General features: G+C 46.6%; 1 protein-coding gene across 3 annotated transcripts in view; it reads right to left on the bottom strand.

Moving 5' to 3' along the window:
- The window catches only part of MAP7D2 (MAP7 domain containing 2), a 103,632-nt gene extending 92,765 nt beyond the window's left edge, over nucleotides 1-10,867 (bottom strand). For all 3 annotated transcript variants that reach the window (XM_058535543.1, XM_058535541.1, XM_058535544.1), the window contains exon 1: nucleotides 10,726-10,867. In XM_058535543.1, coding sequence (XP_058391526.1) covers nucleotides 10,726-10,852 — 127 coding nt within the window. In that variant the 5' untranslated portion in view covers nucleotides 10,853-10,867. The remainder of the gene's footprint in view (nucleotides 1-10,725) is intronic.
- Nucleotides 10,868-15,277: the final 4,410 nt, after the last annotated feature.

The following is a 15,277-nucleotide window of genomic DNA, read 5'->3' on the forward strand; positions in this document are numbered from 1 at the left end:
ATAGATGGGTTTGAAGCGACTAGTTTGAGGCCTGAAACTCAGTCCTCATTTCTGATCATAATCTGGTAAGGTTAGTCAACATCTAATTAACTGCACAGTCCACGTCAGGAGCCACTACCACGTGTGGCTACTTAAATTTAAATTATTTAAATCAGATACAATTAAAAATTCAGTTCCTTAGTGCTCAAGAGCCACATGTGGCTGGTGGCTACCATACGGAACAGACGTAGAACATTTCCATCCTCACGGAAAGTACTATCAGACAGTGCTGTACCTCAGGTGTGGTATCTCCTGCTTGAAGTGGCCTGATCATAAGAGGCACTCACTCTGAAATCATCTTTACATGCCAAAATGGCAAGAATCCTTTTAATTTTTATCTAATAGATAAAATTATGTACCACAAAAGACATTCAACACTCCATAGTAGAAAGGCACCAAGTCTTCTTGAGTCCCTCAGTCGAAACTGAGAGAAAGTAAAAAACTAAGAAATGAAAGCTGCCCAGGGTAGAGTGAAACAGTCCATTTTGCTCTTTTGACTGTTCTGCTACAGAAACAGTTAATCTCATCCTAGAAGATTAAAGATATATGAAAGTTAATGGACCATTAACAAGAAGCAATTATTCTTTAGAAATAATTCGTGACTGACTAAAACAAAATCAAGAGAAGTGGAAATTTAGGTGGGTGAGGAGGGGAACAAAGGGAGAGCAGGAACATGTTTTGCAGTAAGAAAATTGCAATTAGAAACAGTAATTTTTTAAAGAGAGCTTTTAGTCTGAAGATGTAACTAAAACTGCCTAAATAGTATTAGTTACCTAGCTAATGAAAATGATCACTGTTAAATTTTGTTCATAACAGATATCTCTACTGGGGGAAAATATCACCTAAGTGCAAGGAAAGCTTCCACTGAATGCTGTCATAATATTTCACCACCAATTGTCACCCTTGACTGGCGCTCAACAGAACGCAACACACACAATTAGTAAGGTAGAAGAGAGCAAAAACTCCTAGGAGGCGACACTACCCCATTATGGCACAAGGACGGTTCCCTCTCAGTAAGTGGAATGCTGAAAATGCATGCCTAGTGCTAAGGGAAAAGAACACACAGGAATCTTGGGGGGTGGGGGGGATTAAAAAAAATAAGCACAGCAGGAGGATCCTGTTTTGCCCAGTTTACGATTCAGATGGTTATTTCAAGTTAAGGGCGCATACTAAGGTGTTGTTTTAAAACAGGGACACAGAGCACTGCTTAATAAAGGGCTTTAGATACCTGGTGCAAGATCCAAGCTGCAGGGGCATCTCCTGCTCTGTATTTATTAATTTCAGGTATCCATTTATGCCCTCCTTCTGCTTATATAAAGTATAACAGAAATAAATACAAAAAGTGGGCGAGAAAGAGAAAAACAAGAGCAGGGATAGAAAAATGGAGCTAAGAAGAATCTGATGTCCACTGCTATCTCCCATAGCAACTGGGGTTCCATACTGGTTGACTTGCTAAACCAAGAGTTAACTCTTAAAGACTCGATGTCAAAGGTGAAGACAGACCAACTGCTCAGGAGGGGGACAACTTGGTCTGGGCAGAGACTTGTCTAGCAGGCCCCGAAAGGGAGTGCTGGCTAACTGGCCCAGCCCAGTTAAGTCCCTCTATAGCCAGTGCCAGGTCTCTCACATAATCCAACCTAGGACACAGGAGACAGGACCAGCCCATGAATTCCCTGAAACTGACCAATAATGTGGTCCCCAGAGTTAGGGCGTCTGTCCTGTCAGCCAACCGGAACTTGTTCATCATAATCAGTGAATGGCTTCTGTGAACAGGTGCTAGGAAGAAACACCACCAGCCCTGGGGGAAAGTGACCAGACCTGACCTCACAGAGCCCATCCCAACCCAGCTTGGCAGACCCCACCCAGCAAAGGGGATTCCCCACTGGACCCCAACACCAAACTTGGGAGATCCTGAGCTGGCTAATACCGCTCTCTCCTCCCACCATTCCATCAATATTATACCACGCTTTCCCTCCATAACAGCTCTACAATTACCACAAAGTCAAGCCCACCCCCTTTCCACAGCCTGTCAGGTCCCCAAGACAACAATCTGTGCGAGGACCTCACTACTTGCCCACGCTGGGGAAAGCAAAAGCAGCTTCTCCCCTCAAGAGCCTGGGGATCCAGGTCTGTTTTGCCTTACTGCAGGGGAGACCACTTCATCAAAGCATCCTTCCATTTCCACCAAGTACACCTATGCAAGAGATACAAGACGGACTTAATACCACAGCATACATTCTGCTCTTCATACCACACTCAACAGCACAGTGACCACAGTCAATACCATGGTGCCCTAAATGACCATGGGGCTCATTTTAGACCAACAGAACTTTCTGCCATGATGGAAATGTTTTAGATCAGCGCTGTCCAATATGCTAGCCACTAGCCACAGCTGGCTACTGAGCACTTGAAATGTGACTAGTCCAAATGGAGACACGCTGGAAGTGTAACATACACACTGCTTTTGGAAGACTGGGTGCAAAGAATAGAATGTGAGATACCTCATTAATAATTCTTTATATTAATTACATGTTGCAATGATAATATTTTGTATATATTAGGTTAAATGGTATTATTATATTAATTTCACCTGTTTCTTTTTACTTTTTAAAATGTAGCTATCAGAAAATTTAGGATTACATATGTGGCTAGCATTCTATTTGTATTAGCCAGTATAAATCTATACTATTTTTTAGTATTTTTCTTTAAATTGAGTTTTTTTCATTTTTTACTCATTCTGAAAATATTCATGAAATTACAGCATATTTGATGCACTAGTTGTATTTTTACAATACAATTAAAGAACCCACAGAACTATTAACCTAAAACTGAAAAGATAAGTTTGTCCACGTGTAACTTAAACCCTCTTGGGTACCATACCCTTTGGGAAATGCTGGCCCAGGGCCAAGCTACTCAGTGTGGCCCCTGGAGGGATGCCAGTCTCCTTATTGTTCGTTATTATCCACAGTAAGGACAACAATTGAGAGCACACATTTAGAACCGTTTCTAGCAATCTGACAGAGTAATCTGATATCCACTGCTTTCTTGGAATCTAATATCTAATCTAATATTTAAAGATTGGGACTTGTATTTTCCATGTCTTTTATATTTTATTTTTCTACTAAATCTTTTTTATTGTATTTTACCAAGATGTTGGTCCACAAAAGATCGGAAATTAGAAAAAACCCCAAAACTAGTCCTTCACCAGAGTTAGCTTGGGACACATTGGCCCAGAGTACGAGAGACTCTTCCATGGGCCTTCCAGAGTGACGACCCAAGAGCCACGATACTCAGTCACACCCAATGCAGTGTCCTAAGATAGGAACGCGTACTAAGGAGATCTTCAGATCCCAACAATAAAGGCTGGCCCAGAGAGGATGGGGCATTAATTCCTGGCAAACCACAAGTTCTGTTAAATAGAACTTCTCTTAGTCTAAGTATTTTAGTTAATAAAATTTTTGCTGTAATTCTAAGAAGTGAGGGTCCTCATCGCCTTTGGGGAGAAAAATAACTGTGTACTAAGGAAAAGGCACATAAAATCCTTATAAAATGTGGATCGATAGTACTGAGCTAGATCTTGAGAGGAGTACAGAAGATGTGGGAGGCACGGCCAACGCACAAAAGAAGTTTGTTATAAGCTATCTGGGAAGGCACAGTGGCACGGAGGTTAAAAATATTTGACTCTGGGGCCGGCCCTGTGGCTTAGTGGCTAAGTACTCGCGCTCCGCTGCTGGCGGCCTGGGTTCGGATCCCGGACGCGCACCGCTTCTCCGGCCATGCTGAGGCCGTGTCCCGCATACAGCAACTAGAAGGATGTGCAGCTATGACATACAACTATCTACTGGGGCTTTGGGGGGAAAAATAAATAAATAAAATCTTTAAAAAAAAAATATTTGACTCTGGAGTCAAACGCACTTGGGTGTGAGTTCTGGCTTGACACTTACTGTGTGACCTTTAGCAAATTACTTAACCTCTCTTAATTTCAATGCACTTAGCTGTTGCAGTAGAGACTCACAAAGGGAGATTCCTCCTCTCCCAGTAGACGTTTAGCACTCCTCACATCAAGAAGTGAGTCTATTTCCCTTCCCTTTGAATCTGCACTGGCCTTGGGTCTTACTCTGATCACCAAATGCAGCAAAAGTGACATTCTGGGACTTCCGAGCCCAGGCCTTAAGAGAACTGGAAACTTCTACTTCCTCACTCTTGAAGTACAGCTGCCACACTGTGAGGAAGTCCAGGACAGACACCTGGACCACGAGAGGCCATCTTGGACATTTCAAGCCCAAGTGAGCCCCCAGCTGATTGCAGTGGCATGAGCGACTCCAGCTGACACCACGTGGAGCAAAAGAACCCCTTACCTGAGCCCCACTAACCCCCAGAATCATGAGAAATAATAAGTTTGGAAAGGTTTGTTACACAGGAATAGATAATCGAAACATTTCTAAAATGAGGATAAATATATATAGGGTGTATATAGGGTGGCTGCGAGTAATAAAGTAAAATAATGTATGACAAGTGCTTATAATGGTGCTTGGCACATAAATGCTCAACAATTAGCAGCTGTTACTATTTGAGGACCTAAAATGAACACATGTGCAGTCTCTAACTGCAGACTGCCTGGGAGGTTACATTGAGTGCTCTGTAGGCCCCGAGCAGTGGAATATAAAGGAGGTGAAAAGGCAAGGCTTTGTGGCCAAAGCAAGTCTTGAACCTGAAGGATGGAGAGTGCAGAAGGATGGTTTCTACACCTCTGATGCATGAAGACCCACCTGTGGACTTCTGGGAGACCACAACGTGTGCATGCCCCAAAGGCTGAACACCACGGTGGCTGAAGCCTAGAGGTCTCTACAGAGACACAGCAGATTGGTGGCTGCCAGGGCCAGCGGGGAGGTGGGGGTGGCGGCAAGGGGGAATGGGGAATGATGGCTAATAGGTATGGGGTTTCTCTGTGGGGTGATGAAAATGTTCTAAAATTGATTGTGGTGATGGCTCTACAACTCTGTGAATATACTGAGAACCACTGAATCGTGCATTTTAAATGGGTGAAATGTACGTATGTGAAGCCATCTCAATAAAGCTATTACCACATAAACAGGCAAGGGGAGGGTAAAAAGGAAGAGGTTGAGATGACAAGGGAGCAAGAAGCATTTCATAGGGTTGTCTGGGGGCTACAAAACACCAGCCTATTTGGCATCGAGAGGAAAAGCCGGTATTTTCAGAGAGTGAATGAACCTAGCGCCAGCCAGGAGCTATGTACCCTGGGGACAGACCCTGCCATTCCAAGGGATCACGGGCATCTGGCATGACTCCTGACAGCTGTTCTCTCAGACACTTCATCTGTGTGCGGCTCCCTCGTACCTGGTTTTCTTTCACTCAATCACAACCTGAACTCTGCTAATCACAAAGCTTTTAAAAAAAGGAAAACTTCCGAGGCAAGAGGAAGGCAAACGCTTCCCAACAGAAAACCAGACCCAGGCCTAGATTCAGACAGACCTCAGAGGCGGAAGAGGGGGATCCCGAGGCCTAGCCCACACCAGAGCCTCAGATGCTGAGCCACAGACTCCATATTTGAAGGCGGACATCTTAGACGGGAGGTGAGCAGTGAGCAATCCCTCCTGGGCCACGGCGCCCCCAGGGGCAGCCACCCTCAACCAAGCCTCTTCCTTCTTGTGTGATTTGTTCAAAAGAAGCTGGAGGACATGGCTGTGGAAAGTTTTCAGATCCTCCAACTGCTGCTAGAGCCAACTCAGCACACAGTTGGCCCCTCAAAACTAGGCAATATCAGGGGGGCTGGCCCGGTGGCATAGCAGTTAAGTGCATGTGCTCCATTTCTGCGGCCTGAGGTTCACAGGTTCGGATCCCGGGAGCGCACCGAGGCACCACTTGTCAAGCTACGCTGTGGTAGCGTCCCATATAAAGTAGAGGAAGATGGGCACAGATGTTAGCCCAGGGCCAATCTTCCTCGGCAAAAAGAGGAGGATTGGCATTGGATGTTAGCTCAGGGCTGATCTTCCTCACAAAACCAAAACAAAACCAAAACTAGGCAATATCAGGGCCAGACCGGTGGCACAGTGGTTAAGTTCAGTGTGCTCTACTTGAGCAGCCCAGGGTTCGCAGGTTCAGATCTCGAACACAGACCTATACCACTCATCAAGCCATGCTGTGACGGTGACCCACAGACAAAATAGAGGAGGACTGACTGGCACAGATGTTAGCTCAGGGCCACTCTTCATTAAGCAGAGAGAGGAAGATTAGCAACAGGTGTTAGCTCAGGGCCAGTCTTCCTCACACACACACACACACACACACACACACACAAACTAGGCAATATCACTGTCAGCATCAGACCACCTGCCCTGTGAGCACTCACTACGCTGAGCACAGTATGAGCTATATCTTGTTAAATCCTCCCAACAAGGCCCACCAGAATATTTACCAGCATCCCCCAGAAATCCCCATCTCTCTCCTGCCCAAATCAGCCTGGCAAATCCTTCTGTTTTATAAGTCAGTCAGTATAATTACTATAGAAGACGAGATATTCTTTTAAAAAATGAACCACTGCAGAGGATGGGGCATCTGAATGGGAGGAAAACATCCTTTAGTCTTGGAGAGGAATAAGAGTTGGAAATAGAAAGGACCGACTTTATCAGCTGTGTCACCAGGGTGGGGACATCAGAACAGAAAATGTCGATGGTCAGGGAGACTTGCCGCAGTCTGCCCTGAAGGGCCTGCAGTCCAAGTCCTCTAGTGCTGTCACTAAACAAAGCCAGAAGCCCTAGACCAAACACAACTTGTGTCTTTCCCTACTGACCGAGGGGTCCTTCCCACTGCCAAAGGGACTGGAGATGTTAATACACACGCACAAATTCCACTTGCTCTTCTTAGCGCCAAGCAGTTCTAGGATTAAAGTGTTCAAGGATGGTTTCAAACGCAACTTTGAGAAAGGATGAAGAACTCTGATTTCTTGGGGACCAACTCTCAGCCTTTCCTCCTCAGCCCCACCCCACTTTGGCTCCCAGGGGGAGGCTCTCCTGAACTTCCAGTTTGCACCCCTACATTCTCCTGATCTAGGGCAGGGCATGGAAGATACGCAGGTGGAAGGACAGCAGGGAACCCCATCTTACCTCAAAGCAATTCCCTTACTAGGGAACAACGGGCAAATGAGTTCAACTCAGTAAACAATATTTACCTGCAGAAGGCACTGGAAAGCTCAGCAGGGTTTCCACTATCTCCAACTCCTCCACCGACATACCTCTTTAATCCAACTCATGAATATTTACTGAGCACTCAAGCCAGGGTAACTGCTCCCAGCATAATGCAATTGTCAAACATCAGTTACAGACCTACTGTGTGCAAAAGCTCTGAAGAGGGGTAGGATAATGGTGGCACTGAGGGAGGCACCTATAACCTGGCCCCAGGCCTTGCCCTCAAGCTGATGATCTAACAGAGGAGCTAATGGCTAACCAGCTTGAGCACTTACTGTGCGTCGTGCACTGCGTTACAGATATGAATTCCTTCATCCTCAAAGCAGCGCTTCCATCTCCCTGCATTGTCCGTAAGCCCATTTTAAAGGTGAGAAAACGGAAGCTCAGAGATGTCAAATAATTTCCCCGAGGTGACAGAGCAGGAAGGGGAGGGGCGGCATGCATACCCAGGCAGTCTGGACCTCAATCTGCTCAGCTCTAGCGACAGCAATAGCCACCAGCACAGGTTCTTGCTTACAGTGGGCACCCACTGAACATCTGCCGAGTGGAAGGTTAACGTGACACAGGCAGAATAAGAAGAGCGCTTCACTGGAGGGGCAGCAGGCATGGACAAGAGGAAGCTCCTTAATTCTGACTGCGAGGAGCCTTAGAGGAAGTGAACCCCTGAAGGGAAAAGATGAGAAGGGGGCATTTCAGGCTTAGGGGAGCACGGGACCTATGTGACACTGAGGCAGTCTGACAGCAAGGATCTGCTGATTCTACCTGCAGGCTAAAGGTATTTAAGCAGATCCAAGCGACAGGCACATGCTCCTTGTTAATTACACCGTGCATCTAACACAAGCACTAAAAAGAACAGTACATTTGTTAATTTCCATCCAGGGGTAATTATCAGGAAAGAAAGAAAGCATCATGGTGGGTAATGGGAACACGCACAAGATTTCAATATTGGAAGAACCTGTTGCCGGAGGAAACAACCAGAGGTGTTCCCTTGCTACCTTCTACAACAGCTCCCAGGAAAACAACTTGCCAACTCATATCCCCCAACCGGGCCAACATGAAATTGTCAGGGAGCCTCAACATCTCAGGCCATTCTGTCTCTTCTGGCCCTCACAGCACCCAGCACCAGCTCAGGAACAATGGGTGACCCTCAAGAAATGCAAGTTGAATCTCATTAGGAATGGATCCCAAATGACAAGGCCTTGGGCGACCAAGAATGATCAGTATCCAGGATGAATTATAATAAAACCTCAGTAATTAAGACTTTTCTGAGGATGACATTATTTTTCTAAGTACCCGGCATCACTAACCCTCAAAGAACAAACCATGGTACTACCTGGCATCTAAATTGAACACTCCAATTTTTCCAAACCAATTCTTTTTTTTTTGTGAGGGAGATCAGCCCTGAGCTAACATCCATGCTAATCCTCCTCTTTTTGCTGAGGAAGACCGGCTCTGAGCTAACATCTATTGCCAATCCCCTTCCTTTTTTTCTTCCCCAAAGCCCCAGTAGATAGTTGTATGTCCTAGATGCACATCCTTCTAGTTGCTGTATGTGGGACGCAGCCTCAGCATGGCTGGAGAAGCGGTGCGTAGGTGCATGCCCGAGATCCGAATCCGGGCCACCAGTAGCAGAGCGTGCGCATTTAACCGCTAAGCCACCAGGCCCGCCCCTCCAAACCAATTCTAACTCACATAGAAGTTTACTTAATATTTTAAACCTTCACACAACATGTCTTTCTATATTTCAAATTTCAAATGAAGGAAAATAGCTTTAAGCTAATCTTAATATCAGTAGAGAGTGCATTAAATGGTTCTACAATAAAGTTTCCAACTAGAACTTAATAAGAATGCCCCCGGGGCCAGCCCCCTGGCATAGCAATTAAGTGCGCGCGCTCCACTGCTGGCGGCCGGGGTTCGGATGCCGGGCACGCACCGACGCACCGCTTGTCAGGCCACCCTGTGGCGGCGTCCCATATAAAGTAGAGGAGGATTGGCATGGATGTTAGCTCAGGCCTGATCTTCCTCACAAAAAAAAAAAAAAAGAAAAAGAATGCCCCCTTACTAAGCTCCTTCAAATAAATTAAAATCCCCCAGATAAATTGAAGGCCCAACCATACAGGCTCTCCGTGCCTCTAAAACATCAAAATAACCTACTATTTAAACTCCCGACCAGATAAAAATGTGAACTTCAACAACCTCCCCTTTCCAATGTTTTATTCTCCCCTGTCCCCTCAGGCTGATTCTGATGGGTGGGTGGCTTCTGGGTTCTTCCTTGGAGATGCAGCCAAGTTTCTCAAGCAAAAAGGATAAAACAGAAGTACATATTTATAGTATTTATATCACTATCCTGTGATATTTGTTAAATTCTGTCTTTAAAAAACGCATGATGAAAAACGCAAACTGGGAAAGATTTAAGCCACCTCCTCCTTCTATGAAGGATGCAAATGAAGGCCCAATCAGAAAACACCTCCCCCCTCCATGAAAGGCATGGTTTAAGTGACTAAAGAACATTTCCCTTGATTTCTTTCCCTTCTTTGGTACACCTTATATAAATACTCAGATCTTCACTATGTGATAATTCTTCAAATCCTAAACTGTCTGCGTTTGTGATATGCATGTTATACCGCAATAAAAAATGTTTTTAAAATAGCTCACATTACCTTAAAAAAAAAAAAAAAAGGTGCTGCCAGGAAAAACAGCATGAAATCCGTTTCCACGTTGCTTACACCCCTGCACTACCTGCAACCACCTTACAGAACATTAGAAGATGCGAGACCTGCTTATCTAAAATTCTGCCAAACGTCTTCAAAATCTCCCCCTGCTTCGCTCATTTCTGGGCAGCGAGTCCGGGGACCAACCCTCCATAGCTCCTCGCAGCTGCAGCCTCGAGGGCTGGGAGACTCATTCGTCGCGCTGCCCCGTGGAGGGTCCGCATGCGGGCACTGGGGGAGCCAGGCCCAGGGCTCGCGCCCCGCCGCCCCTGCCAGTGGGTGCCGCGCCGGTTCTGCCTCCCGGGGACGCCACGAAGCGCCAAGCTGGGCCACCTTCGCAGGGGCCTGCAGCTGCGGCTCGCGCGCGTTTCCTAAGACGCAGAGTGGGCGGGCGCGCAGACCCGGGCGAACCCCCGGAGCCCGCTCAGTCCTCCCCAGTGTTCCCCATGCCGGCTGCTCCGCGCGGAGGGGGCGCCTGCGCATCAAGCGTGGGCTCCGGCCATCCACGCCAAACAATTGCCACCCACCCTAAGCCCCCCCGAAACGCACCCACTCACTCAGGCCACCCGAGAGGGAACCCTGCCACCGGCACGGCGAGGGGCGCGGCCCTCGGCTCCCGCGCCCAGCCGCCCCGGGGCCAGGGGAAGGGCGTTTATCCAAGCTCCACGCCGCGCACCAGAGCCGCTGCCCTGCGCGGCCCGCGGCGGATCCGCCCCGTCCCCCCGGGGCACCTGAAGCCCCCACGCGGCGTCGCACGCCGGCGGACCTACCCGAAGGCCGGTGGTTGGGCGGCGAGGTCCGCACCGCACACGGGTCGGCCATCTTCCCGAGGAGCGGGAGGCCCCGCGCAGCCCCCTCCGTCCCGGCTCCCGCCCCGCAACCGCTGCCGCGCTCCATCAGGACGCGCCGGCTGCACAGGCGCACTGCCCGGGCCGCCGCGTCGCACCGGACCCGCACGCGCACGCGTCCTCACACAGCGTGCACGTGCGATGTGCGCACCGGTTCTCACGCCGCGCACGCGCACCGCGTGCACATGCGAGGGGCGCACCGGTCCTCACGCAGCAGGCGCACACCTCGTGCACTTGCAAATGTGCACGCCGGTCCTCAGCTCGCGCACATGGCGTGCACAGGCAATGTGCGCACTGGTTCTCACAGCGCGCGCACATACAGCGTGCACACCGGTTCTCACACAGCGCGCATGCACACACGGCGTGCGCACAGTTCCTCCTGCAGTGCTTACACGCAGCGAGCACACACCAGTGTAAACACACCTCCCCACACTGTGCACACACTCGAAGCGTTATACATATAGGATGCAATTTCTCACACAATGTGCACACAACCTCACACTGCATGTGAACACAGCGCACACGCACTACGTGCACACGTGCTCACCCAGCACGCACATGTTCTCACCGTGCACACACGTCTTCACACGGCACACATACGTTCACACACTAGGTGTCCACACACATACTCAGCGCTGCAGCTCTGGAAACAGTTCCTGGCTAGGGCCTCAGGCAGGCGCCACTTGTGCCAGTGCCACGTGTGCAGACGCGGGTGGACACCGCCCTCCGCCCCCCGCCTCCAAGCACAGTTAGGTTCCAGTTCTCGAGGCGCACGGCTGGCCGGCGCTCGATCCTCCCTCACCAGGGCCAGGCGTGCGGCCACCCAGGGCGGGACTCCAGCAAGCTAGCCCGATCGACCTTCAAGGAAGGGCAGGGGCACGCAGTCTGACGGACCTCAGCCTTCCAACCATGCCCCAACTCCCGGGCTGATTCCACCCAAGGGCTACTCGATGGTCCCTTTTTTTTCTGGCGCGCTTGAGAAATCTCTGCGAGGAGGACCTCTCTGGAAAGACACGAGAGGTCTTTAACGAGAAACTGCTAAACATGTAGCCTTGGGAGTAGGGGTCGGGAAGGGTGTGTGTGTGTGTGTGCGCGCGCGCGCGCGTGTGCGTGTGTGTGTTGGGGAGGGTTGTCTTTCCCCTGCCATGAGCATTTATCATCTTTTCAAAAACATACATACTGAAAAAGATATTTTTGCATAGCCAGCTCAAGCCTCCAGGTGTTACTCAGGAATAGCCTGCCAAGTGATAACCCATCTCGGTGGAGCCTCAGGCTGCACTCTCTCTGTTGGACGGTGACCAGCCCTCTGAGGTTTTAACTCCCACCCCTGGGGGTGAGAAATGCATGATTAAAAAGCTGAGTGAGGGTACAAGGTTTCTTTTGGGGATGATGAAAATGTTCTAGAATTAGATTATGGTGATGGTTGACTCCATAAGTATACTAAAAACCATTGAATTGTGTGTTTTAAATGGGTGAACTTCATGGTATGTAAATCATACAATTAAAAAAACAAACACCGAGCTGAAACCCTCAGGAACCGGCATCTGGATTCTTAGTCAAAAGCTTGGGAAAAGTCCCTTTCTGGCACAAAAATATGATGAACGTGTTTGTAACACTCCCAAAGGTGTGCTGGGAGTAGGGCGCGACTGTAGCGAGAAAGCCAGAAGGGGAGTTGAGACACAAATGAGCAGAAAAGCTGGCAAGTCAGGGCTGGTCCCTTGGCTGTAATGAAGGCTGTTTCTAACCCAATAAGATTGAACCAAGTTAATTAGAGCGGGGAAGCTCTTTCATTTTTTTTCTTTTTTTTCTTACAGACCTTGGGTATGAGCTCATAATTCATCCAACTCTTGAGCTCATGGCTTGCTGATACGTCAGAGTAGCACCCCTCTCTAGTTTTATTCTATTTTTACTTTCTATTCCCACCTCCATTCCTCTCTCTAGTCATAGACACCTCCTCTGTTTAATATATTTTTGTAGCTCTTTTTCAAATATATAGTGTTGTGAAGATATGCATGGTTTTAATTTATATAAATGATACTGCACAATAGCTATCATTCTGTTTTTCCTTGCTCGAAATTGTTGTCAACATCTATCCATTGCAGCTGTCTACAAGTCTATCAGAAATGGATTAGCCAGCCATTCATTCTGATTTACTCTTCTATAAATTGTCTACTCAATCCTTGTCCATCTTTCTATTGGGCTACTTGTCTGTCTTGTTGATTTCCAGGAGTTTCTTGTATTCTAGATAATTCCTTATAGATTTAAATGTTGCAAATATTTCACACTAGTCAACTAACCTTTTCTTTCTTTTCTTTTTTTTTTTGGTAAGGAAGATTCGCTCTGAACTAACATCTGTTGCCAATCTTGCTCTTTTTTTGCTTGCTGAGGAAGATTAGCCCTGAGCTAACATCTGTGCCAATCTTTCTGTATTTTGTATGTGGGTCTTGGCCACAGCATGGCTTGACGAATGGTGTAGGTCTGCACCTGGGATCTGAACTCTCGAACCCTGGCCGCGAAAGCGGAGTGTGCCGGACTTAACCACCATGCCATGAGGCCAGCCCCCTCAACTAACCTTTTCTAAGATTGACAAAACTCCTTAACTTTTGTGCCAAAACTCATCTGTTTTAAAAACTTCTTAAATGCAAATATAATCATAAACTTATAGAAAAATTGCAATAAGAGTTTACAAAGACCACTCATAAACCCTTTACACAGATTCATCTATTGTTAACGTTTTACCCAATTTATCATTTGTGCTGCTCTAATATTTTTTTATCCTCAACTGTTTTGAGAGTAAATTGCATACATATGCATGGCCCTTTACCCCTAAATACTTCACAGTGTTTTCTAAGAGAACAAGGATACTCTCTTACACATTAGTCATCAACTTCAGTAAATATAACATGGCTACAATAATTTTATCTAATTGGCTGCCATTTTCTCCACTGTAAAGGTACTATTCTTCTCTTGCAACTAATAATCTGTGGGGAGGCACTTTAAGGCCATGCAAATCTCCTCCTCCTAGTCATAACTTCCCCTTAGATCTAGCATCCATCGATAGTTGTTGCTTGATCCAATCTTTCCCATGGTTACAAAATAAAATCTATCAATCTTTCACCTTATGGTTTGTGCTCTAACAGGGATTTTTTTTTTTTTGCTTTTTTTTTATGCAGATGTAAAAGGTCAAATTGTGGGATGTTGATTGCAGCCCTTCAACTCCAGTGGAGATGGGAGTCAAGGGGAAAGGGCATCATGTAGTCAGTAGAAGGAAGGAAATAAAGATCAAAGAGGTCTTGTTTAATACATACTTCCCTATGGGGCTGGCCCTGTGGCATAGCAGTTAAGTGCCAGCACTCCGCAGCTGGCGGCCTGGGTTCGGATCCTGGGCGCGCACCGATGCACCGCTTGTCAGGCCATGCTGTGGCGGCGACCCATATAAAGTGGAGGAAGATGGGCACGGATGTTAGCCCAGGGCCAGTCTTCCTCAGCAAAAAGAGGAGGATTGGCAGATGTTAGCTCAGGGCTGATCTTCCTTACACACACACAAAAATATGTGTGTGTGTGTATATATATATATATATATATATACACACTTCCCTAGCCCCAAGATAGTCTATATTTTCCTCTATTATAGATTTACCTTTATTCAAATAAAGCAATTTATTTTCTGTATATTGCGTGATAGGGAACCATATTTACTCCTCTGTATAGTTTTCCCAGTACCATCTATTAAATAATCTATCCTTCCCCCAACTTTGAAACCACTTTTATCATATAGCACATCCCCATATGTACATGGGCTTAATTCTGAGTTCTCTATTCTGATCTTGTCTGTTACTGCATCTATTATTTATTACTATGGCTTATGGTGTGACAATATCTCATCAAGAGTTCCTCTTTGATCTTTGTTTTTAGAATTGTTTTAGAAATTCATAATTTCCATACTGACTTATTTTATAAGCAGTTTTTCTACTCTCCTCCAATCCTGCTGGAATATAAATTGGAATTATATTGAATCAAAAATTAATTTGGGGACAACTGGCATTTTTATAACGGTATGTCATACCATCTATGAACACAATGTCTATTTAAGCCATTTGTTTAAAGAAATGACATTAGTTTGCTGAGCTTTTTCCATTAGGTTAACTTCTTTAAAATCTAGTTATATTTGAAAGGTTATCTTAAAATCTATTATACCATCTAGTTGTTAGTCTAGTGCAGTTCTCAATTTTTTTGTCTTAGAGCCCCTTAGGGGTTGGCAAATGACGGCCCATGGGCCAAATGTAGCCTGCCACCTATTTCTGTTATGAAAGTTTTATTGGAAGATAGCCACACTCATTTGTGTTGTCTACAGCTGCTTCTGCGCTACAATGGCAGAATTGAATAGTTGTAACAGAGATCATATAGCCTACAAAGCCTAAAATATTTACTTATCTGGTCCTTTAGAGAAAGTTCACCAACTCCTACTTTACAC

This window comes from Diceros bicornis, chromosome X (assembly GCF_020826845.1).
Source record: "Diceros bicornis minor isolate mBicDic1 chromosome X, mDicBic1.mat.cur, whole genome shotgun sequence".
Lineage (NCBI taxonomy): Eukaryota > Metazoa > Chordata > Mammalia > Perissodactyla > Rhinocerotidae > Diceros > Diceros bicornis.